Source organism: Ambystoma mexicanum, chromosome 3q (assembly GCF_040938575.1).
Source record: "Ambystoma mexicanum isolate Mex_15411 chromosome 3q, UKY_AmexF1_1, whole genome shotgun sequence".
Taxonomy (NCBI): Eukaryota; Metazoa; Chordata; class Amphibia; order Caudata; family Ambystomatidae; genus Ambystoma; species Ambystoma mexicanum.
The window spans coordinates 204,317,275-204,342,345 of record NC_090926.1 but is presented as its reverse complement, the minus strand read 5'-3'; the positions used below and the strand labels follow the sequence as shown (position 1 = coordinate 204,342,345).

At 46.1% G+C, this 25,071-nt stretch overlaps 1 protein-coding gene across 7 annotated transcripts in view; it reads left to right on the top strand.

Annotated features, from left to right (window-relative positions):
• Positions 1 to 25,071, top strand: part of STAT6 (signal transducer and activator of transcription 6) — a 1,449,539-nt gene that overhangs the window by 697,119 nt on the left and 727,349 nt on the right. For all 7 annotated transcript variants that reach the window (XM_069653558.1, XM_069653564.1, XM_069653563.1 and 4 more), the window contains one exon: positions 19,984 to 20,123. In XM_069653558.1, coding sequence (XP_069509659.1) covers positions 19,984 to 20,123 — 140 coding nt within the window. The remainder of the gene's footprint in view (positions 1 to 19,983; positions 20,124 to 25,071) is intronic.

The following is a 25,071-nucleotide window of genomic DNA, read 5'->3' as shown; positions in this document are numbered from 1 at the left end:
CCCTTGTCTCAACGGGGCTTGCATTCCGTACTACTTCCAACATGGCCGTCCAGAGCTGAAGCCCTTGCTCGCTCCATGCACTGAACGGGCCTGGTCTATTTATAGACCACGCCTTCTGTGGCTCCGCGCGTCTCAATGCTATTGCAGAGTAGCCCAGACGTGTGTTCGTAGCTTGCGGTATTGTTTCCCTTGTCCCAGTGCTATTACCCATTCTTTTTCCTTTCCCCCTTCCTGGTTCCGAGCTTTTCTAGCCTTTTCCAGTCTCCCGGATTCCTGGACTCCGTGATCCCGGAACTAAATGCAACCTGGAACCAGACGAATCTCGAGCAGCGCTGTTCAAGACCAGGAGCGTTCGCAAGAAGGCAGCGATCAAAGTCACCGGCAAACATCGGACCCAGGTGAGAAGGGGGGGAACTCCTTGACACAGAGAGGCACAGCTCCACCCCACTAATGATGCCCAACAAGGCTGAAACATGTGGGCTATGTTCATGCTGGTATAGCGACTCCCAGAACCCCCTTTGATTTACATATTAAGAAACTTTGGGTCTCACCCTAAGTTACCAGGGGAATCCAGTTGTGGACCCCTCGCTCACTGTTCTCAGAGAGGCACAGCTCCACCTCACTGATGATGCACAACAAGACTGAAACACGTGTATGGGGTTGCTGTTGGTACTGTTGTTCAGAGGAGAATTGCCTAGCATACCAGTGCTAGACTGCCCCGGGGCAGGACAAAGACTGATCTGCAGGGATATTTCTTCTCTGTGAAAGGGGTAGTGAGCTAAAGACTTGGTTGAGAATCTCCCGGGGGCCATCCACCCAAGAAAAGGTCAATGGGCCGTGTTCGAGCTGGTAGAGAGACTCCCAGTACCACCTTTGATTAACATTTAAAAGCATTCTCTTGGTAGCATTAACCTCAGCCCATAGAGTGAGTGAATTGCAGGCACCATCATCCAAGGCACCCTGTACTAACTTCCTCAACGATAGGGTTTAATCTGAGGGTTAAGCCTTCATTTTTACCCAAAATCATTTGATTTTCATGTAGGCCAGAAAATCGTATTGCCCACTTTCTATCCTCCACCTCATCCTGGCAACGAGAACGAGAGATTACATAGATTGGATCCACGCAGCACACTGAGCTTTTACTTATCTAGGCTATCCAAACTCTATATTGACAATCGGCTTTTTATAGGCTATACAGGTCACAAACTGGGTCACGCTGTGACAAAACAGACCTTATCCAGGTGGATCATTCTGGCAGTTTCGGAATACTACAGACTAGCGGGCAAAGTATCTCCGGAAGGACCCATCAATGGCCCATTCCACCAGGGTCATAGCTACCTCTACAGCCCTGGAAAGGAATGTACCGATCAAAAATATTTGTGAGGCAACTACGTGGTCTACTATTCACACGTTCACAAAACATTACTGCCTTGAATCTTCCCTCGGTCAGGATGGAAGCTTTGGAAAAGCTGTCCTCCATTCGGTCCATGAAAACCATTAACTAAATTCGTACTCCCTCAGCCAAATCAAACACTGCTTTGGGAGTCTATCAAAGAGGAGGAATACGACGGAAGACACAATCCATTTGAAGAAAAAGTTACTTACCACGGATAACGTTCATTCGACTGGATGTTCCTCCAGCTACTGCTTAGCAAATCTTAATTTCGAACCCTGAATTAGTAAAAGAAATAGATTCAGGGCTTGACAAATCAAAAACACTAGGCACAAGGCCGACAAGTCATGTGACTTAATACAGATACTATATTCACAGGTTCTCAACCGGGCTGTGTTTTATTATTTTTTAAATTGGCAGTAAAAAAAGTATGTTTCTACAATTGATGCTAACTAGATATGGTTTCAAAATATGGGGAGGTAAATTGGAGCAAAACAAGAGGTGATGGCTGGAAGGTATAGAATGAATCTTAACCTCTGGCATCGCTCTGGGCAACCCTCCAGACCATCCTTCTTTGCCTGCCAAGCCATTTAAGAAAGGAGAAAGACCATATGCAAATCAGGCTTGGTGCCACCCCAAAAGGGGCAGTCCAGCCCGCACTGCTACGTCACATCCTTTCTGCACAAGACCACAAGCATCCCCAGACATGTTTCAGCCTCATTGGGCGTCCTCATTGAGGAATAGCCCAGCAGGCACAGGACCCATGTCTAGGCATACTCGTCCCACTCGGGTACATTTGAGAACATATCTTATATTTAATTTTCATCAAGTAATCCAAAGCATTCAGTGGTATCGGCACACAATCTGCTTTGCAAAAGCTATTGGGCTAATTATGTGTGCTTTTTTAGCCCTCTGGTAATTAAATTCCACTCCACAAAGAAAATGCATCCCACACTGTCACCTCTTCTTCTCCATCACCCACTACCGGGTTCAACATTTCTGGGACCTACTTGGCGCCTATAAGAGTGTGGCTAGCTTGACATCTGTTTGATTGCCAGGCCAACTTGTGCTTTAAAACATAATAGTACACTATTTCTTACACGCTAAGTATCAATTCTCAATCACTAATGGCTGGTGGACGATGTGCAAACTTTGAGGCATGTATATATCTTCTTATCCTCAGGATAAATGGATCCATCTGGTCTGCTAAGGTCTTCTAAAACTGTAAACACTCTACCTAGTGCCCTGATCTGTTTTTGATATTAGTATATGAATGCATCATGTTTTTTTTTTGCTTTGCTCAATAGATAGTCATAGTTAGTGGTGAGGGTGTCACAATTGATAAAGAAGTTAAAACCACAAGATTAACCATATGGTCACTGCGTGTCCTCAGCATAGTCGACTCAGGTTCCACAATAGTTGACCTACTAGAATGTTTTTGTTTTCTTCTTTTGCAGTGCCTTTGATTGAGTCAAAGTGTAAAATACCAATGGCCTTGCAATTGTTTCTTTTTTTAAATGTTTTTAAATGGTCTCTCTTTAAAAAAAAATATTAGTGTATGTGGTTATACAACAAACCTTTCTGACATACAATGTTAATACATAAAACATAAAATCAGTACATACAATTTATAATAGTAAAATTGTGCAAATATGCAAGGTGTTAGGAAAGAATACCATTTCATGTGTAATTTTCCCTCCAGTTGTGAACCCCCCAACAATTTGCTGATGTCTGAACATCATAGTCTGACTTCACCAGAGGAGCACAGCCTTCTGCTGCACTTCCCTGGGCTTTTCCCTCCCTTTTAATGTGGAAACTTACATGCCCTTAAAGACAGTCAGTACTGGGAGACTTTGTTTCCCTTAGTCCTTGTCCATGTTGCAACTTTTTGGCAACATGTAACAAGTGTACAATGTACCTTACAGTACAGTGCACTTGGGTCTAGTCATTTCCAAAGGCCCTAGATACTCTCAAAGATTTTTTAGGAGAAGTGCGGATGTGCCTTGGACAGGACTGTTGGCAGCTTATCATTTCGCATATTTTTAACCCTTTCTTGCCAGGTAAACTGCGATTACCACATTTGGCACCGTTAGGTGGCCTGGCTCCATAATGGCCATGCCACAAGGTTCTTTGTCCTGTCCTTTGGCCATCTTGCCCCTTCACCTTCCTCAGGTCGAGCCTTTCCCAGGTCAGTCCTTATTTGGGCATACATTTTTGCGCGAAGCACCAAGCTTTCGCAAGCTTCTGCATGCCTTGTGTGCACGCCCCAGGATGTAGGCTGGAACGTCTGGTTCCAATACACATCCTGGGTGCCAGAGAGTCTGAAGTGCTGTGAATGCCTGGGACCACCGTGGTCCATGATTGGTCCATGTATGGTATGCCTGTATGTGAGCAGATCTCCCATTGGGTCCTCTTCGTTTTGGTGCGGAGGATATTCTGGATAAGAGAAGGCCCCATGTCCATCTCTGGAGTTCTCACTGAACGAAAGATCGGATCCAAGTATCCTGAAACCAAGAAGACGAGTCGAGGAACCGCTGGTGACCCGCTGTAAGGTGTGGCACCCTGAGCCCGCTGTCATCCCGCTGGAGCCCTCTGCATTTGATCGTCCTAGAAGATCTGCGAAGGCGCATGGACCCATTGGAATAGTGGGACAAACTATTCTCAGCCCCTTCATGTTAACCTGCAAGTAAGCCTTTTCTTAAGTGTCCATGGGCCATCCAGTGGACTGACCAGCTTGCGCAGACATTGGGCTCTGATACCGCCGCATTTCGAGGAGGCCCTTGAAACCTGGCACATGGCAAGCTCTGTGTTCATGGCACTCCCACACCGAATTTCGTACACTTGGTGTTCCCAGGTCTGGAGTAAAATGAGTGCGCCCAAACCGGAGTGTACACGTTTACCGTGTTGCCCAGCCGTGGTGACGAACTTTGCAAGTTCATTGCAGCTCTGGTCCTCTGTACCCTGAAGCTTGCTGCAGTGAAATTGGCCTGATCCATCCACCAGGAGCAGAGAAATCGCCACTGTCCTGTAGGGGAATCAACGCTGTAACTTCGTCGCTGAAAGCCACTGAGCCGCAAGATTGCAGCATTTGATCCTGCAACCGAAGTGGACTCAACTGCCAAAGTTTAGTCCGGAGTGCGCCGGGGCTCAGTGAGCAATCGCAACCCTAATCGGTGGCCCGTAGCGCATCCATCAATTTTTACGCACGAGTGGCCCCTCAGGGCGCCTCTCCTTTCCACTGCTAGTGCGAACTAGCAAACTATTTGCAACTCTTGGAATCGACTCTGCCCTCAAGTGGAGGCCCTCCTCGAATAGTGGGAACCTATTCTTCATCACCTCACCCACCTTCCTGAGCTGCTACAGAACCTTGAAGAGACCCCGTTTTGCCCATTTGAACTACCGCGTGCGCCAGCAGTGCAAGTACATTTAAGCAATAGGCTCCACTATTCTTAGGGATTGGACTGCCTCTTAGTTAGGAGTGTGTTGGATGCAGAAGGGACTAAAGACTGTTTGCACTGCCTGTTTCCTTCCCCTTTTAGGTTGTGGAGCCATTTCGCGCATTAACCCTTTAGACCCCATTGGTCTTGTATATATGTATTTAGATCGGATTGTGTTGGCTTAAAAGTATTACTGTGATTTGATTTGTGTGTTGAAACTCAAAGGCCTTGAAATAAATGTATTTGTATTTTTAATATATCTACACCTGACTGGGAGTGATTTGTAATTGTCCTTTGCTCTGTGTGCTCATTGAGGTCTTTCAGTCAACCTCACCCCTTCTGAGACCTAGTCTTGACCGCCGCCATAACTACCTTGTTCGGCCTGGCTTGTCCAGAAGGTTACCCTGTTCCAAGAAACTAGGCTGGCCTTCTGAACCTCTGCCCACCAGGTCAGAGTTCAGAAATCCATTTTAACACAAAGATGTAAGATAGGAAATATAAGAGTAATACAATTATTTAAAACAGTTAAGATCCCTTGAGTAGTGCCATTAGAAGAGAGGCTTTGTTCCATGAAAGGCAGCTGCAGAAGTAACAATTGATTCAGCCCCAAATAGGAGCTCCAAAACTGATCTGTAGCAACCAAATGAACTTTAGGAACATGACAAGTAAAAATACCTACAATAAAGTCTCCAAAGCAGTGCTTTGTGTGAGAATATGGTGAGCTGTTTCTAATGTTGAATTACAAAGGCGACAGAACCGCTCATTATAGGGTCATGTATTTGTGCCATCGGCCTAAATGTTCACGTGTAGGTAATATTTTAAATCGCAGATAGATGATAAATTTGCCTATTCTTAAAGAACATAATTGGGAGCTCTGTGTGCTGTAGACTGCATACATTTTCTTATTACTTAAACGAGGTATGTTTGAAATGAGATCATAGTCTCTAGTTTTCTTTTATAATATTGCAGAAGCATAAGGATCTTGAACCAGACCTCATAAGTTCAAGCCAATGTTAGAAAAATGCTCAATAGCAGTGCAACGAAGTGAATTTACCAAGTAATCACGCGTTCGTGAGATTATGGGTGGGCCAAAAACACCTATCAGGGTGTTAGAGGAATGGGAAGATGTATAGATTGTGGTAAAAATGTTACATCGCTGTATGAGCCAAAGGGCACGAATTGAGGGCACTCCCACCTCACAGCGAAGTGGCTCAACAGGCACAGTATGTGGCACACCCAAAATGTAGCGCAGAAAATTCCCCTCAAACTTATCTACCCATTTCATCATAGACTCTGGCAATACTGTGATGCCATAGAAGATCCCCAGAAGGATACTTTTGGAATAGATGGAGAAAAACCCCTCAATATTATACCCTCCCTTTTTTGAACAAAACGCTTTAACAGCAGCCATTTATTTTCAATATTTAAGTTATGACATAGTCACTGTGAACATGCTGTGATGGGGAGGGGAAAATAGGGACACCTAGATAGAAATATTTATCTATAACTTCAATTGGGGTTCCCTTACAAAACCATGTAAATCTGAATTTTTTACATTTCCGGGTTATGATTTTTGTCTTCGAAATGTTCACCTTACAAAATGTTTCTCTGCATAAATGGAAAGGGCATGCAAGAAAGGTTGGAGACCGATTGAGGTGCTGCCTAATAGTATGGTATCATTATTGTAACCAATCCAAAGCACCATAGTGTTACCTATGCACGGAGGAAAGTTACAAACAGATTCAATGGGAGCACCCAGATTGGCAACATAAAGGTTATAGAGAAGGTGACCAAAACACACCCCTGTTTAAGGCCAAGGTTAGTTTGAATTTAATCCGCAGGTTCCCCCTCCTGATTCATGTGAATGGTAACAGTAGTATTAGTTTATAAAGAACTGAGGAAGTATACTAGAAAAGAATCAATGCCCCAATTTGCCAATATGGTCCAGAGCAATGGTTGCGAAATAGTGTCAAAGGTTTTAGTGAAATCCACAAAACATATATAGAGGTTACCATTTGCTTTACCACGACAGGCAGAAATGATAAAGTGTAAAGCACTAATGTTATGCAAAGTATTGTGGGCTTTGCGGAAGCCTGTCTGGAAGGGAGACAGTAGATCTTTAGTTGAAACCCAGGTGTTGTTTTTTTTAGTAGAACGCTCAAAGAATGCTTGGCTAATATCATCGCCAACAATCTATAATCTAGTGGGTGCGCACGACAACCCTTTTTAAAAATGGGGATCAATATTGACTTCCGCCAGCTTTCAGGGATTTCCCCCGAAGTTGATATTTGATGGAATAGTTGTTCTAGTACAGATGCCCAGAAAAAAGGGTTGTTTTTTAAAACAATATTAGCCAGTGAGTTCGGGCAAGAAGAGCGAGAGCCATTCAATTTCCTAATAATCATATATCATCTCTTTCAAACCCGACTTGACCAGATACAATAGAAAGATGAGAAAAAGACTTTGGGCCTGATCACGAGTTTAGCGGTATACCGGCTGGGATACCACCCAAATTTATTTGTGTTACGAACCACGCGTCCGTCAGTATTACTGCCGGATCACGGGTTGGGCGCTAACTATTAGTCCTCATTCCCCACTGGGCCTATTGCACCCAATGGGGATTTTCAATGCAATTACCATGCAGTAATACCGCTGGTGGTAATTGCACCGAAAATTAGAATTTATTTGGTCCAACACAACTCTCAGGCCTGCCTGGTTCTTCTTGTGTATAACAAAGATCCTCGAGTAAAATCCCTTGCTCCTGTCCTACACAGGTACTCTTTCCACCTCTTGGGATTCCATCAAGCCCTCAACTTCCTTTAGTGAACGGGAGGGATGCCGGAAAAGGAAATGATACAGGGAGACGAACCCTTCTGAAACCACTGAAACTAACCAGCGTTAGACAAAATAGTGACACCATTGCTTCTTGTACAGAGACACTCTGCCTCCTATAAGAGAATTGTGGACCCTGATGAGAAAATCATGGTTTCTTTCGCTCTGAGGCTGATGTTGAGGATGGGGGGTTGAGGGGGTGAGTAAAAACCATTGGGGTTAGTCCTCTCCTGCTTGCGTTTATGAATACTATGTATTATATCAGGCTGCCTGGTTCTCTCCCTTGGAAGCCTTTCAAACACCCAAATGCCCTTGAGTGGCCCTCTACCCTGGTCTGACCTTGAGAGAGCCCCTTTGAAGCCAGCTTAGAGAGAATAGCCAGTGATTTAGCCGTTTGGGTGCACGCCTTTTTGTTAGTCAACTCATCGTCAGTTGACACATGGAAGAGGTCATTTCCTTCGATTGCAGATATAAAATCCTGTCCTCTACGTCATTGGTGAATTTCGTGGCATGCATCCAGGATGACCTTCTCAAATCCACCCCTATGCAAATGCCCCAACTAACCGTGTCTATATGCACCAAAGGCGATTCTATAAGATCTTGCGTGACCATCTTGGTCTCCATTAGACCAGAATAGAAAGATGCTTGCCTATCGACTAGAAGATCTTGGGCACATTCAGAAATCTCCCTCCATAGCCATTGATTTGGAGCCACCAACAATGCATCCGCATTGGCTTGACGTAGCTGTAGTGATGCATTTAAGTAAATCTTTCTCCAGAAGGCCAGCAAGATTGTCTACTTTTTATTGAGAACTGTTGATGACCGCGACTGATTTGAGGATCCAGCCGCTGCAGACTCTGCATAAATGGAAGCCGCATCCACTACCGTTGAATGTGGTTGTAGATGTGAGGCTAGCAGAGGCCCACCTGAGCCCAACTGCATCTAATTTCTTACTGATCGCCTGGCACGAATGTGAATGTGACTTTGCCCAAATCTTCTTTGCCACTTCTAGTACATCATTTTGCAAGAGAATGCCTAATCCAGAGGAAGTTTGCAAAGCAAGAACCTCTGCTAAAACCCCTGGTTCTGGTTTTTCTCGTGGGGGATGGGAACCCCTAAGAATTAAGCCAAGCCTGCCAGTCTTTCATGGAAGGCTTTGACCGAGGAAGGGAAATCATTTTCTTCCTTATCGTCATCCGTATCCTGCAGAATGATCCAGCAGATCCAAGGTGCTGGTGAGCTCTTTAGGGGCATTATTCACACTGCCTTAGGGAGGGGCATCGAAGTTGTGTGCATCGCCTGCAACCGTAACCGGTGCGGGCAGGGGGTTGGGCGGAGGAACAGGAGGTTGATGGATCAATGGAGTTGGCATTGCCAGAAGTTGTGGTGCCAGATGTAGACCCTGTGGTTGCTATAAATCCTGCTGAAGAATTTCAGTCCTTTAAGAATGCCTGCCATTTGAGGCAACTTCATAACGTGGAGAAATCTCTCAAAAAAACGTGTCCTTGCATGCCAGAGAACTGTGCACTGACAGGCATGGAGTCCCTGATGACAGCGTCCAGCCAGGTTGACGTAGTTGGGACCCAAGGACCTTGCCTGGACTGCTGAATCCATGGCTCAGAATACCTAAGAGCGCTAGATGTCGCTGGCTAAGAAGTATACAGGGTATGTCACCCCTAGACAATTCTACCCTTGCCAGTGGCTCAAAAGCAGAGATTGATTGTGACCTTGAGTTTCTCTCCCAAACTGTGTGGTTTTATACTCTCTGTAGCACTTTCTGGTGGTGATGAGTCCACAGAAGATGGTGCCCTGTCAGAAGACACTGCGCTTACAGGAACGGTTTCTCGCCTTGCCATCATTTTGTAATCCTCAGCGTGTTGTGGCAAATTTTGAATGCATGGATGCAGCAATGCCCAGCGTCTCACTCATAAGGTCGTACTGGACCCTCTGTAACAGTACTGGTTCTCTTTTGGTCCTCAGAGCTATTGATAGGCTTGGAGCCTTCCGCTAACGAGCTGGTAGTCCTACATACAGGTGCTCCTCGGGCCAAGGCGCAGCCACAGAGCCAGGTGGCCCCTTGGACGAATGTCCGGTAGTAGAGCTTTTACGTCCCTCAGTACTAGGCCAGGAAGGGTCCACAGACCTCCCCTCAGTGCGTGCACCGCTAGCTTCTTGAGCTTCGGGCCTGGTACTGGTATTAGGATCTTTACAACACCTCATAGTCCGGGAACTCCCAGGGAAGGAGTCCCCCTTTTGTGGTACTTTAGAAAATAAAGGCTCACTTACCATGTCCCGAGATTTTCTATGTGCAAACGTCTTCAGATGCGCCAGAGGAGACTTGGAGAAGATCTCTCTCCACCTCCCAAGTCCTATTCTTCAGAGATCTTTGTGTTAACGCACTGTGTCCCGCACTCAAATCCCACCTATGTTCGGGGCCCAAGCACTCTAAATCGAGTGAATGGGCGTCCGGCGTTGGAAAAAGAATGCCGCACGACGCACAACTACCAAAACCAGAGGTCCTCGACATGTGCCAGAGGTCCGGGGGCACTGAAGGCTGTGGTAGGTTAATGAAACAGTAGAAAAAATTGGGAGCCGCGTGAAAATAGGGGATTGTGAGAACTGATGCAGTGTAGCCATCCGTTGATGTCATGCGGAAAAAGGGACTGAGGTGTGAGGCGGGGTCAGCGTGCGCTGTCACGGCTTTCCTCCCTCCTACATGTGCATAAATTCAAATGTAATGGAGAAGTGCAATTTTTGCGGTGCAAAGGACTCCGGTCCCGTCCCCATGCGGAGACGCCCATACAGTATGGAGCAAAGAGGAAGGGATGTAGGAGTAATTTGGGTAAGACTCCATGTTGGGGGAAGACTGTTTCAAGTGAAATATCAAGTCACACTAGGGACACACTATTTTGTCTGGATTCTGGTAAAGTCTTTAAGCGTTTGGTAATTAAACTTCCATCCGTGCCAAGTCAGAAAGGCACCAGTAATTGCCAATCCAAGCCAAGTATTCGAGATTTTGAGTTAGTTTCAGGTTGTGCCTTTACCAGTTTCTTAGCTGCGGTTCGTTCATAGAGAACAGGCTGTTCCTCTCCTGATGCCAGGACTGTCTGGATGGAAACAAACCTTGGGGTGTTGTGTTCCAATGTCCAACACGTAGCTCCAAGGACAAGGCAGATCCCCAAACGTACACTGCAGATTTCCAATAGAAGAATTCTGTGTCCCATTCCTCAGGACTAGTTGGAGAACCGAAGGGAAGAAGGAGAATGGGAGCCGGAGACCTTGGATGGGAAAAAACGGATGCTGCACTGAAACGGTGAAAGCCGGAGACAGGGCAAGCACGAGAATGTATTAGATCAGCAGGGAAGTCAGAAAACAGCGGCTAAGGTAGGGAGAGAGAATTGGACAGAGCAGCCAGGCATGAAGGCAAGGGAGTCCGCAGAGCGTCAATGGGACAAAAGGCTGGGATACAGAAAAGTGTTATTGGCAACCGAGAGTTGCAACACACCGCAGTGAGTTGGATCATCTGTTTTGAAGTCTGGGACTGTAGTCTCCTCCTCAGGAGCGTAGTGAACAGATGTAGGAAACGCAGTGGACATCTTGTGGATTGCAGCATTACGCATTGTGGAGTACATGGTTATTGGCATAACTTTCTTGTGCCACCATTCCCACCGGGACCACAGCAATTTTCGGGTTCTGACAGTAAAATGCCTTACAAGCCAAACTCTAATAAATTAATAGCGACTCCTGACACATGTGCCGCCCTCAGTCGAGCTCACAAATGCAATATAACAAGCCCAGAATTGAACTGGGCACCCATTACAAGTGAAATAAAAATGGTTTAGAGCAGTTGTTGCCAGTGAGACATCACTACCTCTGGATGATGTCTTAAATGCAATCTATATCATTGCCGCTCACTTGAGCGATTTCAGAAAAAATATCTTCTGTTGTCTGTGATTTGTATCAAGGCTACTTATGCCCTCATAAGGTGTCCACCCATTGTCCAAGTCCTGGGGCTCTTCTCAGTTGAATTAATCCTAATTACTTCACTCTGCCAGAGAACAATCTGACAATGTATGATTATCATGTGTGGCGAAGTGACCACATGGACTTCGCCACGATGTCCCCAGATCCACAACAGCAGCTGAGGGTAGATCAAACATATCCCCAGGCATAGACCAACCCATTGGGGGGCAGGGGCGAGACAAGCAAAAACATGTTCCATAATTCTCTCTTCAACAAAACCAACACCCGGTCTGGATCCTGAGAGTGTAATTTTGGGCTGTAAGGGTTTCAAGCATATAGGAGACCTAGTCAGGTCACCTAGAACAGGAAGAAGGCTGATGAACACATACCTGGGCCAGACAGCTAAAACCATGTTGCCAAACAAACAAGAAAGGCCCCATATCTCCAATAATTCCTTGTTCCCAACAGAGGAAACCCCGACCGGATGACAAAACTCGCTTACAGATTTAGACCAGGGCAGGGGCGTTGCTAGGGGGGGGGGGCTAAGGGGGCTATAGCCCCTGATCTTTTGGTTGTAGCCCCGGATAGAATCTCAGGAGCTACAACCAAAAGACTAGCTAGCCCCCAGTCCCGACAGTTCCGACAGCAGCTTAGCCCCGGGTCTTTTCTAGACCTAGCAACTCCCCTGGACCAGGGTAAGCCACTGAAGTGTTATACACCCCACAAAGTGGCCAGTGTGGGGGAACACACACACCTCTGCCATTTGATACCCAGAATGGCAGCAGAAAGCCCAGTCATCTCCTATAGATTTAATGGGCACTCAGATCCCCATCTTCTTCCCACATTTCAAGGAATGCTGAGGAGGAGGAGGAGGAGGAGGAGGAGGAGAAGAACTCCTGTCTCACTCACAACTACCAGCACAAGGGAGACCAGGTGCAGCCTAAATTAAAAGCAAGGGAAAGAATACCAGCACTGCACCAAACAAAGTAAAAACCTGTTTCCAAACTCCCAACCCACATGAGTAATGTTTGATACATACACTGAGCTGTTTGACACAAGCACACCAAAACGAAATTCGGAGAAACTCCCCAGCCTGAGACAGGGGAACAAACCCACAGCTCCTTCCCAGCCAGCAACAAACACAGATTGAAGCGGGGTCCAATATTGTACTTCCTCTATTTAAAGACTCCCCCCGCCACCCCGTGAATTCAGGGCTACAATGCATCCCTGCCATGGCTCATGCCCAGACCAGGCATGTGACCCCTCAGCCAAACGGCAGGAAGCTAGTGAGCGCAAGCACTATATAAGGGCTAGCTACCATGACAGCAGTGGAAGGCAGTTTTGTGGTACAGAGAAGGTGTGGTGTTAGAGAGGAAGATTGCTGGAGAAAAGAAGGTTGCTAAGCTGGCTGCAAGACCTGCAGTGGAAGACCTGGAGTGGAAGACCAGATTTTAATACTGAGAGAGAAGAGGAAGACTGCTGGACTGGCTGTACGAACCGGAGCAGAAAAACAGATTGCAAGACACAGAGAGGAGGTGAAGATTGAGGCTGTGGCCAAGTTGGTAGGCAGTGCAGGAAAAGGGCAGAGACTAGTGAGCAGGTTACTATATCGCTGAGAAAAAGACTGAGAAATTGATCAGAAGAAGGTACAGAAAAGAAAAGCTCCCCTGGGGACTAGCACAGGAAAGAAGAACCTAGTGTCTTTGTCCATAGTAGGGGACCACCATATAAAAAAAACAACCACACTAACACCTTAAATAAGAAGCATACACTTTAATATCTTCAAGGGCTGGGAGGATAGCTCAGGTGCAATGCGCTCGTTTTGGTAGCAAGACAACACAGAGCAACAAAGGATTGAATCCCGGGGCCATGCTTAGAAACCTCATCGGTATTAAGCATGTTATAAATAACCAATTATAATTATACATTTTAATTTGTAACAACTTGTGACACATGTTCGGTCTTAATTATTGACATTAGTTGTGTAAAGCAATAGCGTTATCGATTCAAGAATATGCCCTTCGTGCATGCAAATAGAGAGCAAAATCTTAAGCACTCCGGCTGCTTTTAAGCAGGTCGCAGCTGCATTGAGCTACAATTCTGTTTGGCCTGAAATTTCGCTTCTTAGCTCTAGATGTTGTTGGATGACAATGGGTGTAATCTGTCAACCATCAGATTACAAATCATTACAGTCTCCACAACAGAAACTCACCTGATCTGCAATCTGCTATTATTGGACATCGTGTTTAAAGATAAATGATCACAAACTTTGGAAGACTAGGCACCATCAATTATGAAAGCGAGGTTGCTAAGATCACTTACGGTCAAGGGTTGTCTGCCGGTTTTGCCTACCTTTGCTAGGGCTTGTGGAGCTGATAAACTGCCAGCATTCTGTTCCCTGTATTGCCCCTCTGATTGGACAATTCTTCATCACTGATGAGTACTCTGAGGAGTTATTCACTTGCTATAAATGTAGACACTTAGTACACTTGACCTTCTAAACAGAAAAATGTTAAGGGGAATGGTTTAAAATTCCATTTATCCCAACTTATTTTGTTTCTTAAACATAATTCTGGGTTCGGGTCACATCTTCACTGAAGCGTGACCCTGAAATACCTAGTTTATGCCTGATGAAACCATGGAAATGGAAGAGGGTCTCCAAGCGGAGCCCTGCCTTCCATTTCAATGGCACCCCTGCCTGATTCTTCCCGGACACTGCTGCATAGGAAGCAGCGCAGGCGTTTTTTAAAAATGTTGTATTGCGGGTTTCCTTCCTCTCTCCAAATATTATCTATAAAGTCCTTCCTCAAGTGGACCAAAGAAGGCTGGTGAATGTAACCCAGACATTTATACTACAGCAATAATCCTGCATTCTCTGGGCTACACCGGCCGATAATGGCCCGGGGGCAAAGTTGCAGGCCTGAACGAAGCAAGGGCTGTAACACTGGTGCCGATACAGGGCCGGTCTATCCCACAGAACACTGATTATTGCTATTAGCACCCCAGTGTGTTTCTCCTGTACCGAACTGCATTGTGGAACATGGGCGTCTCCCCCACTGTACAGGGCCTTCATTCTAGGCGTGTTCTCCTGTACCAAACTGCACTGTCAAGCGTAGGCCTCTCCACCTCGATACAGGATTCTCAGATACAGGATTCTCAGGTCCAGGTGCACCTTGGTACAGGAGAGCACTCCTGTAGCAAGGTGCATTTGAAGCCTGGGCCTCTCTCCCACTGTGCAGGACTCTCAAGTCTGGGTGTTTCCTCCCGTACCAAGCTGCATTGTTGAACCTAGGCCTCTACCGCTACGCAGAACTCACATCTGGGTGTGTTCTAATGTACCAACTATACCTAGGTGTACTTTGCTGTCCCTGAACTGCATTGTGAAACCTAGGCCTCCGTCACTGTACACAAAAGTCAACTCTATGCGTTCCCACTTCTAGCTTTACTGTTACACCTGCTACACTGTGAGGCCGGAGCCTCTCCCGCTGTCTAGGTGTCCCAGTCTAGGTGTTCAATTGCTGCTTGCAACTCAGAGAAGCCTGGATCATCCTCCCGATATCTAGGCGTCTTAAAATTAGGCGTTAATTACAACCTATCTCTCTCAAACCAAACCTCTGCTGTCACCTAGGTGTCCAAAAACTGATACTTGATCATCACCTGCCTTTTGCAAGGCCTAAACCCTCTCCCAATAGCTAGGTGTCCCAATCTTGATCACTGCCTGCCATTTGCAGAACCTGGACCTACCCGCTGTTGTCCAGGGGTAAGGAATCAAGCTTCAATCATTGCTTGGCTCCCGCTGAAACCTACATCCCTTCGGACATCTCACATCCTACACCAAAAGTACAATCTCATTGTAAACCACCTGTAAAACCTAGGCTCTCCACCTCTTGCTTCTCATTCTTCTGGAAAATATCAGTACCTGCCACAATTAAATCCCAGGAACCCGACACCCAGAACACCCAGCAACCACCAAAGCCAATAACTACCACCATAATCCCCACCCTAGTTTACCTGCACCCATAGCCCATAACCAGCTGTGCCACCCACCAATGTACAATACCCCCTAGGACAGCCCTCCCGTTGTAAGAGGAACACCCCTACCCAACTGACTGAACAAAGTCACAGCCTTGGAAAGCATCCAGACACCACAACTTAAAAGGTTTAAAATCCACACTAGCCTGGCACACGGCACAGCAGTTGGACAACTGCCCCTGTAAACTCAACACCCAGACCAACTCTCCCACACCGCCTCCCCACGAGGACCCAAAATGCCCCGACGCAGAATTGGACGCCGACAAAGAGAAAAGGAACACGGTACAAATAATATGGATACACAAGCTTAACCTCCCCCCATTAGAAGACTCCTTCAATACAGTACACACTCCGCCAAATAATACTATTGAAAGAACAAACTTAGTAAGTGCAAAAGCCTTATACCTTACTCTGTACCGCACACCAAGAACCTAGATACTTCAACGACACCGATGTTTCCAGATGGATAAACAACACCCCCGAACAACGGAACAAAAGACGGGTGAACCCAAGAAGGGAATGGCATGACACCAACCCCCTTACTCCCTATATCACAAGAAAAGAAGGGCACTATCGATACCCACATCAAATGACAAGAGATGATGAAGCAATAGAATTCAGCAACCCAATTATCAATCTCACAGACCGATTCAATGACACAGCCGCCTTCACAGAACCTCAACCAATCGGAGTTAACAGAAAAGCACCCCAACTGAACACCCACAAATGAAAACAGGGAACAACAAATAAACCAAATCACACCAAAAAGATCCACTGCAAATCTAATTCACGCAAGATCAATGTCCAGACATGCCACCGAAATCTACGACCTCCTAAGCGACGGAGGCATCGACATCTTTTTCGTATCAGAAATATGGCTAGATGACAACTACAAGATCACCCTCAATAACTGCCTGCCCGATACCTTTTAAGTGCATCCAGGCAAACGGGAAAACCAAAAGAGGTGGTGGACTGGCAATCATCCACAAAGAACACTTGGAAATTAAAGCGGAAGACCCATTAAACATCAATAAATGTGAATCCCTAATCCTATGTCTATCAACAAATCCCAGAACAAACCTGAAATTCATACTGGTATACAGACCACCAACATATGATGCAGCCTTCGTAGACACCTTCATAGAAGCAATCACCAACCTAACTGTTGATCATAACCACCTGATCATCCTCTGACATTTCAACATTACAAAAATCTCTTAACAGCCAACTAACAACAATGAAACTACATTAGCTAGTCAAAGAAGCAACCCACACGGCAGGACATACACTGGACGCAATCTTCGCCAACAGAAAACTAATTACCATGACGCGCCACCGATCCAGATCCTCTGGAGCGACAACCTAATCATCCCCTTCATAATCACACTGCCCTCCCCAATTACCAAGAAACAGGGAAAGCTACTGATCATCATGAAAAGTAACTGGAGAACCATAAAAAACTCCAACTTAATGAAACTACTGGAGATCACCAAACCACAAGCAACAACTATGGACGAAGCTGACCTTGGCACTAAAATAGGTATACTTCGCAAATGGATAACAACAACAATTGATGAGATTGCCGAAGAAAAACCTTTCGGTCCATCCTGCAAAAGAGCAACAGCAAAATGGTTCACCCCATTACTAGGCGCCATGAAAAGGAAAAAACAAAAACTAGAACTGGAATGGAGGATCACTAAAGACTGCAGAAAAAAATTCAAACTTCAACAACCTACCTGGGAAAGTGCCACAATCCTTCAAATCAGCATACATCAAACCACTCCTCAAGGATACAGCAGGAAACGTAGAGGACCTCTCCCATTACAGACCGATCTCAACATCCCCAACCCAACTAAACTCTTGTAAACACACATATATAGATCAACCCAAGAATTCATAGAAGAACACTGCCTATTAAACCAGGCAAAAGTAGGCTTCAGACCGATGAGAGGAATGGAAACAGCACTTCTCTCAATCTGGGATGATCTAAAGGCAAACGCAGACTCAAACAACATCACCGCTCTGATACTTCTAGACCTCTCTGTGGCATTCGACACAGTTAACCACGACATTCTCATCATGAGACTGGAAGATTTCAGAATCACCGTCAACACGGTACTATGGATCAAATCCTTCCTAACAAACAGAACAGAAATGATGTGGATGAAACCTTTTAAATCAAGCCCAAGAGAATCGTCATGCAGAGTCCCACAAGGATCATCCTTCTCCCCGCTACCATTCAACGTCTACCTGTCTCAACTAATTAAAATCATCGAAAGTCATGGCCTCACCTTGTAAAACTTACCTGACGAAAGACAAATAGTCTATAAAATGATGAAAACTCAACACTAGAGAACTTCCTTTGAGAAATATACAACTGGATGAACTCAAACCACCTCAAACTCAACCCAGGCAAAACAGAAATAATGATCATCACAAAAAATGGAGAAGACAACCTCCATATCCCATGGCCATCAGAACTTGGTGAAACCTCAGCCCCATCATCAATTGTAAGAAACCTGGGAGTCCTGATGGACAACAAACTCACTCTAGAGCCACAAGTAAACGCCCTAATCAAGAAATGTTTATTTCGCCTGTGAGCGGCAAAGGGATCCTACCATTCCTGTCATTCACCACCAAAACAACTACCATCATTGCTCTCATCATGTCCAGATTAGACCACGCCAATAGCTTATATCTATGCATGCCTGAACGACTTCTAAAAAAAACCTCAAATGCATACAAAAAAGCGGCGGCCAGACTGCTCCTTAAATTACCTCGAAGAGAACACATCACTCCAGCAATGAAAACGCTACACTGGTTACCCATCAAACAACAAATCAAGTTCAAATAAATGTGCATAAGGACCATGGTGCAGAGTTCCTTAGAAGAAAAATAAACGTCCATCACACAATAGGGCCACTGAGATCCAGTAGCGACATCAGTTTGGAACCCACACCATACATATAAAGAAATCTCTGAGGATCCTCATTCTCTCACCTCTTACCAAAAATCTGGAATGAACTACCAAAGAAAATACGAAAAACACAAGAGATCACCTACAATTCAGGAAACCCCTCAAATCCTCGTCACCCCATAACTAGAAATAATGCCCATAGGGGCATACACAGCGGAACTATGCTGAGAGAGGAAACCTATCCCCTACTTCCTAAGCCTCCGACCCCTAACCCCTAATACTGATCTACAACATATCCACTTAGTAATTGAAAGATAGATCACCTAGAATCATACCCAAGAACGACCACAGATCAATCTGGAAGGAAGACCAGGATGACCCAGCAATAACACCTTGCCCCACATTGTAATCACAGGAAGCAATGGACCACCAACAGTAAATAGATAGGAAGGAGCGGGGGATAATAATATAACCACTATCTAATTCGGGGATAATGCTCGCCCAACCAGGTGTACCTACCTCAATAACTTAGCTGGGAACCAGCCACGCCATCGCCCTAGAAACTAGACAGTCAGAAAGGAAAGAGAAAGAATATACCTACCCCCTATGACAACCAGATACTTAAAACAAGAACTACAAGGATTAAGAGACATATAACTGACTAACAAAAACCTCCAATTTCTGCAGACTTAACTCACACAAAAACCCACACAACCATTTCTCTCACAGCAAACCGCACGCTCTTCACCACACCACAACAACAATCGACACATAAATCGCAACAGCACACGAGGACTTGCATCGATCCTATATTCACACCCAAGCTCACCGCACAGTGAAAACCGAACTGAAGCTGCCAACAGGACACCACCTTTTCACTTTCCCACGCCCTCTTCACCCACTAACCCAACCCCACCTCTTTGTTTGCAAATCCACCTCAGCGCCTGGAGATCAATTCCATCAGTGATGGCGCGCTATAGAAACACGTTTAACATTAACATTATGTTCCACTCACTACGAAGCAGCTACCTTAGCTGGACATCCCCTCCTCAGTGGGGCAAGTTAAATGCGGTTGAGTTGGCCTGCTCCAAGAGCTAGATTACTTCATTGTCACCAATGACTTACTCTATATCGGCTTCAAACAGTCGTGCCAATTGATTCCACTAAAAAACATAAACAAAAATGGATGAAGGAGGAGATGACTCTGGATCAAAGAAAAATATGTCCTCTTAGTCTGCGGTTTCTGACTGGTGCCACTTCCTCAATTATGAGACCAAAAACGTATTCTCTCAAGGCAGAAATTAAGTTTGAAGGGACTACTATTGGAGAGTTTGGTTCAGTAAAGCCTGATTTGCATCTGGAGGAGGATACTGGACTAATGATTGTGTTGTCACTGTGTTCTTTTTTAGGACAACGGATCCAAAATGTCCAAATCTTCTCTTTGGAGTGTTGTCTCCAAGATGCCGCCTGAATGCTTCAGTAACCTCTATCTTGGGTTCCCCCGAAATGTACGTCACATCCTGGCAGACTGGCTGGAGAACCAACCATGGTAAGTGGTGCTCGTCGTGCAGGTAGTGTGGGAAGGCACTTTGAAGAGTACTCTCAGAAATGCCTCTTGGTGCTGATAATAAGGGTTGTTATTACCAGACTTCAACTAGTGAAGGGTGTACGGATGTGACGGCCTGCAGGGATAGCAGTGTGTGATCCAAAAGTTACATACAGATTTCTGAAGCCTGTATGTCAACAACCCCAAGCTAAATGACTGGCCTGGGAGTGTGAGGGGAGTGAACAGTGAAGCGTATGTCGTGATGGAGTGTAATGGAACTGTGCTGCTAGGACTGAATGGCACGTCTGTTTTTTTTAATGGCCAGTTTGTCTTTAAATGGAGTTTGGCATGTGTGTTACGAAGAGAAAAGCACCATTTTGGTTGATAGTTTGGCAACCGCCTTCTCATATTTAGTCTAGTTCTTGTTCAGGCCGAACGGTTGTTCTTCCATTGCTAAAACCGTTCACATGCACATTCACATGCAGGCAACAGAATACACACTGACCACTTGCAATTGGTGAGAAAGAATTTGATTGGGTCCGGTAAGTAATGGTGTGAAAGTGGAGATCTGGCCTCCACATGCACCCTCCAGGTCCTGCCACCTGCTGTGCTTTTTCTATACACGCTTTCAGAGGAATGCAAAGTGGCTCCCTCCCTTTGGGTCCCTCCCAAAGCTAGTGGGAGGGCATTCATTCAGAAAGTGCACACGATTCTTTAATTTCAGACGAAAAATAAATGCACTCAAAACTTATTTATGCTTGACCCGCATTAAGGCAAAAAGAAAAGGCACGTGAATGGTTCTGTGAGCACAACTGAATACATTTCCAGGACATGTTTTTCTGTTTCTCTTTAGATGAAACTAAAACAATTCTGTAAAGCCCTTATTAATGATTTAAATGCTACGAGTTCTATCTCTATGTTCTGCCAAATTTTGTTTTGAGAATACTTGGAAGAATAATTAATGTTTTTTTTTCATTGTCAGAGTGGTGCTTTAAATGGCATGAAAAGTGTGTGGTGTATCCGTGCGCGTTGAATGAAAATGGCGGGAGAGGCTGAAGCATTGACTTCAACTGAATATTAAGCTTCTAGGAGGTGATCACAATTTTAGAACTTTGCAAAAATAACTCTGATTTTCCCTGGCTTTCGTTATTTGGTATAGCAAGTGTTGGGGGGCTCACAGTGCCACTGACACGGAGAGGGCAGACCTCTCTGTATGCCCGTATTAATTTAACGAGGACACAGTAGATTGCTATCTGGTCCGTGACCGTTGCCGGTCCCCTCTTTATTCAGCCACCTCTGATCCAGTGACGTATCGTATGTCAGCACTCATCCATGTACGTAGTCACCAGATCCCTTTTATAATCACCATTGAAAAAGCCAACCCCATCATAGCAACATTGTAAACTCCTTAATACATATGCTCTCTGGATCTCTTCTTCATTCATCCTTGGAGTACAACAGATAGTTATTGAGCCTGGACAGTATCCTTCATCTGGGCTGCTCCTCAACTCTGCTTGTTCATGCCTCGGGCACCTCTGTTTCGGATTCATCCCCAGAGCTCTTGGGAGCTCTCTATCGAATTCGCCCTCGTAACCGTCCAGTGGCCGTTCCTGTTTGCCCTCATTCTCTTATCTCAGGTCTTGCCCCGGATGAATCTCCAGTTCATTACTCGCGGAAATCCCCCTGAACCAACTGCAGGCCCGAGTCACTACCTCCCCCGGCCTCCTGGCCATTATCGTGGACCCTTTTCTGTGCGTCACCTTCCAGGGCTCTGCATCATACGGAAAGCACAACGTGTGTGTCGGCTTGCGGTTTTGGATCACTGCAGTGCCCCTCCCCCCTACCCCGCTTTAATTGGTGACGTCACCAGCCCTTTTTTGACCGACTCTTGCTCATTCCACACCTGCTGTTGCTTCCTTATTTTGTCGACATCAATATCCAACCACTGACACGACTTATGCTCTGGCACCAGCGATCTAACTTTCGTGCCTAACCTCATCGCCTCTGCTGTGGCAACCCGTCAGAGAGAGAGGGGTGGTGCTATAAGCGGACAGAAATGTGACCAGACCCATCTCTAACTCCGTTCCTTGCTCCAGCGCAATTCGAAAACATTTTGTTTAGAGTGTGCATGAAGCACTCATGTCCCATTCGCCCTGGACCCGCATGGAGTGGTGCAGATATGCTTGATCCCGTGCTCTGAGTCAAACTCCTGAAAGCTTCTGCCTTGAAATGGCGATTGGTTGTCCTACCTCATTGTAGGTGGCAGGGCGTCTTGCAAAGATTTCTGCCAACACCGGTATTACTGTTTTGTCTGCCATCAACTGTACAAACCGCAACTCATCCAGCACAACCATAAAGTGCTGGCTCTGCATGATCGTCCCAAAATATATACTGACTGCCTGCTATGGTCCCGTCTCCCGGGACTGTGTCAGTGGCTGCTTCTGTAGCTGACCTGACACCAAGCACCATTTAAAGCTGTATATCATCATTTCCACATTTTTCTCCAGGTCGGGAAACCATACATTCTCACACAATTGGGTTTTCGTTTTTGTGGCCCCTTGGCCCATGTGCACTATGGTGATCACACGCTCAATCGGCTCTGGCGGATTCACAATCTGGGATCCTCTCAGCAGGACGCTATTGGTCCCCGCTGTAACGCTCACCTGATTCCCGCAGAGGCGCCGGTCTTGACTGGGTGAATGCCGTATCTTCAAAGGTGATGTGTAACACACGGTTGGCTCTTTGGGCTGGACCTCTGTGCACTGTATGTCTGACTCGAAGAGTAAGATGTCTGCAGATAGAAAATATGGGATTAATGAACTGGGGTTATTGGGTGCCTCTCTCCTCTTCCCTTTCTCTTCTCCTGTAGAACCCCAAAGGTTAACGCCCTCACCTTAGGTAAGTGAACGCCGAGCTCTCCATCTGCCTCGGGGCAGGGTGCCGTAACCAGTTTCTTCACTGGATAAGGGTGCAGGCCTCTTGACCTCAGAGGACTGCTGTCGGTCGTTAACTGCACGAACGGTAAGTTCTGGGCACTTCAAATGTCTTAAAAGTCTTTTGTAATGATATCTCTTGTTTTGCAGGGTTCCGGCGATGGCGGATGGCGGGCTGATGAGAGTTGAGGATCGAACCCGCGTGAGGAATAGAAGCGCCTGGAAGCACGTAAGTAAGCGCTTGTAGCCTGCTTCACGATGCGCACTAACTGTCCCTTTTATCTTGCAGGTACAAGTTCAGAGCTTTAGAGAAGCTGAAGGGTACTGGAATACCCACTGGATTCGGCGTGGGAAGGAGTAATGGCACGTGAGTAATAAAGTTGCCCAATGTCTTTAAACTAACCTTCTTTTGTCTTTCAGATGCGGGATGCAGCGCCGAAGGCCTCCGGAGCGTGCGAAGAGCTGGTAAGCTTTTGTCTTTCAGATGCCGGAATGCAGTGCGAAGACCTCCGGAGCATGCGAAGAGTAGGTAAGCCTTTGTCTTTCAGATGCCAGAATGCAGAGCAAGGCATTGGTGACAGCCGATGGACCAAGTAAGAGATGCGCTGCCACTGAAGACCGTAGTGCTAACCTGTTCTTTCTTTGTCTTTACAGGTGCTGCTGAAGACTGGATTCCAGAATGGTAAGCCTTTGTTCCCTTAGGCCCAGGATCAGAAGCAGAAGACACGATGAGCGTTCTGCTGCAGAGAATGCAGAATAACACAAAGCAAGATTCATCCATCGGGTGTGGTTTAAATAGCCTCCTGTAGTGCTTAGGTGTCTCCTTCCACAGCCACGCCTAGGTAAGAAAAGAGTTCCTGCTTTCCAGAAGAGTTCCAGTGTTCTGAACCTAGGGAGTGGCTCCTGCCCCACCCAACAGGAAAAGTAGTCCCAAATAGAAGAGGATCAGGGGTTCAACTGGCAGGTAAGTAAGCAGCATGGTCTGCTGCAGGTAAGTCCACCCAAGCATTATGAGCCCGGCGCTTCCAGCGCTCGGACTGGGCATCTTTATGAGCCTGGTGCCACTGGCGCCAGGACAGGGTCCAAAAGGTCCCAATTGGGACTGGCTGGCACTCGGAACCGGGGTTATGGGTCTGCTTCCAAGGGAGTCGGGCAAGTCCTGATCTTTTGGAAGGAGAGATCATGACAGCACCCCCCTCAAGGCCCCTCCCAAACCGGGCTTCTCCGGGGGTTTGGGCTTGTTAGGAAATGTTCGATGAAATCTTTTGATTAGACGAGGCGCGTGGACATATTCTGCAGGTTCCCAGGATCTTTCTTGGGGACCGTAGCCTTTCCAGTCAATCAGGTAAAATAGTTTAGATTTGGAGATCTTGGAATCCAGGATGCTTTTGACTTCAAACTCGAGTTCTCCATCAACTAGAATAGGTTTTGGAGATGTAGTTAGTCGGGTTTGAGGTTGCACGGGTTTTAATAGAGAGACATGGAAGACCGGATGTATCTTCATGTGAGGGGGCAAGTCCAACTTGACCGCTACTGGATTTACTATGGTAGTGATGGAATAGGGACCAAGGTATCTTGGGTTGAATGTGCGTGGTCCTTTTAGAGGTAGATATTTGGTGGATAACCAGACTTGATCTCCTACTTGATATTGGGGGGCTTCCTTCCGATGTTGGTCTGCTCCTTTCTTGTATTGTTCTTTAGCCCTTTGAAGGTGAGAAACGGCTTCCTTAAAGGCTTGGGTGATTGTAGAATGCAGGTGGTCTACTGCTGGTGTTCCAAGATCTTGGAGTGGATCCAACTCCGAGGTTCGAGGGTGACTACCGTATAAAAGAAAAAACGGGGTTTTCCCAGTTCCAGAGTGGACAGAGTTATTGTAGGCATATTCGGCTATCCAAAGGATATCTTTCCAAGTTTTTTCAGTTTGTTGTAGCATGCAGCGCAAATACTGTTCCAGAGTTTGATTGGTCCTCTCGGTTTGTCCGTCGGTTTGAGGATGGTGGCTGGTCGAAAGTCTCACA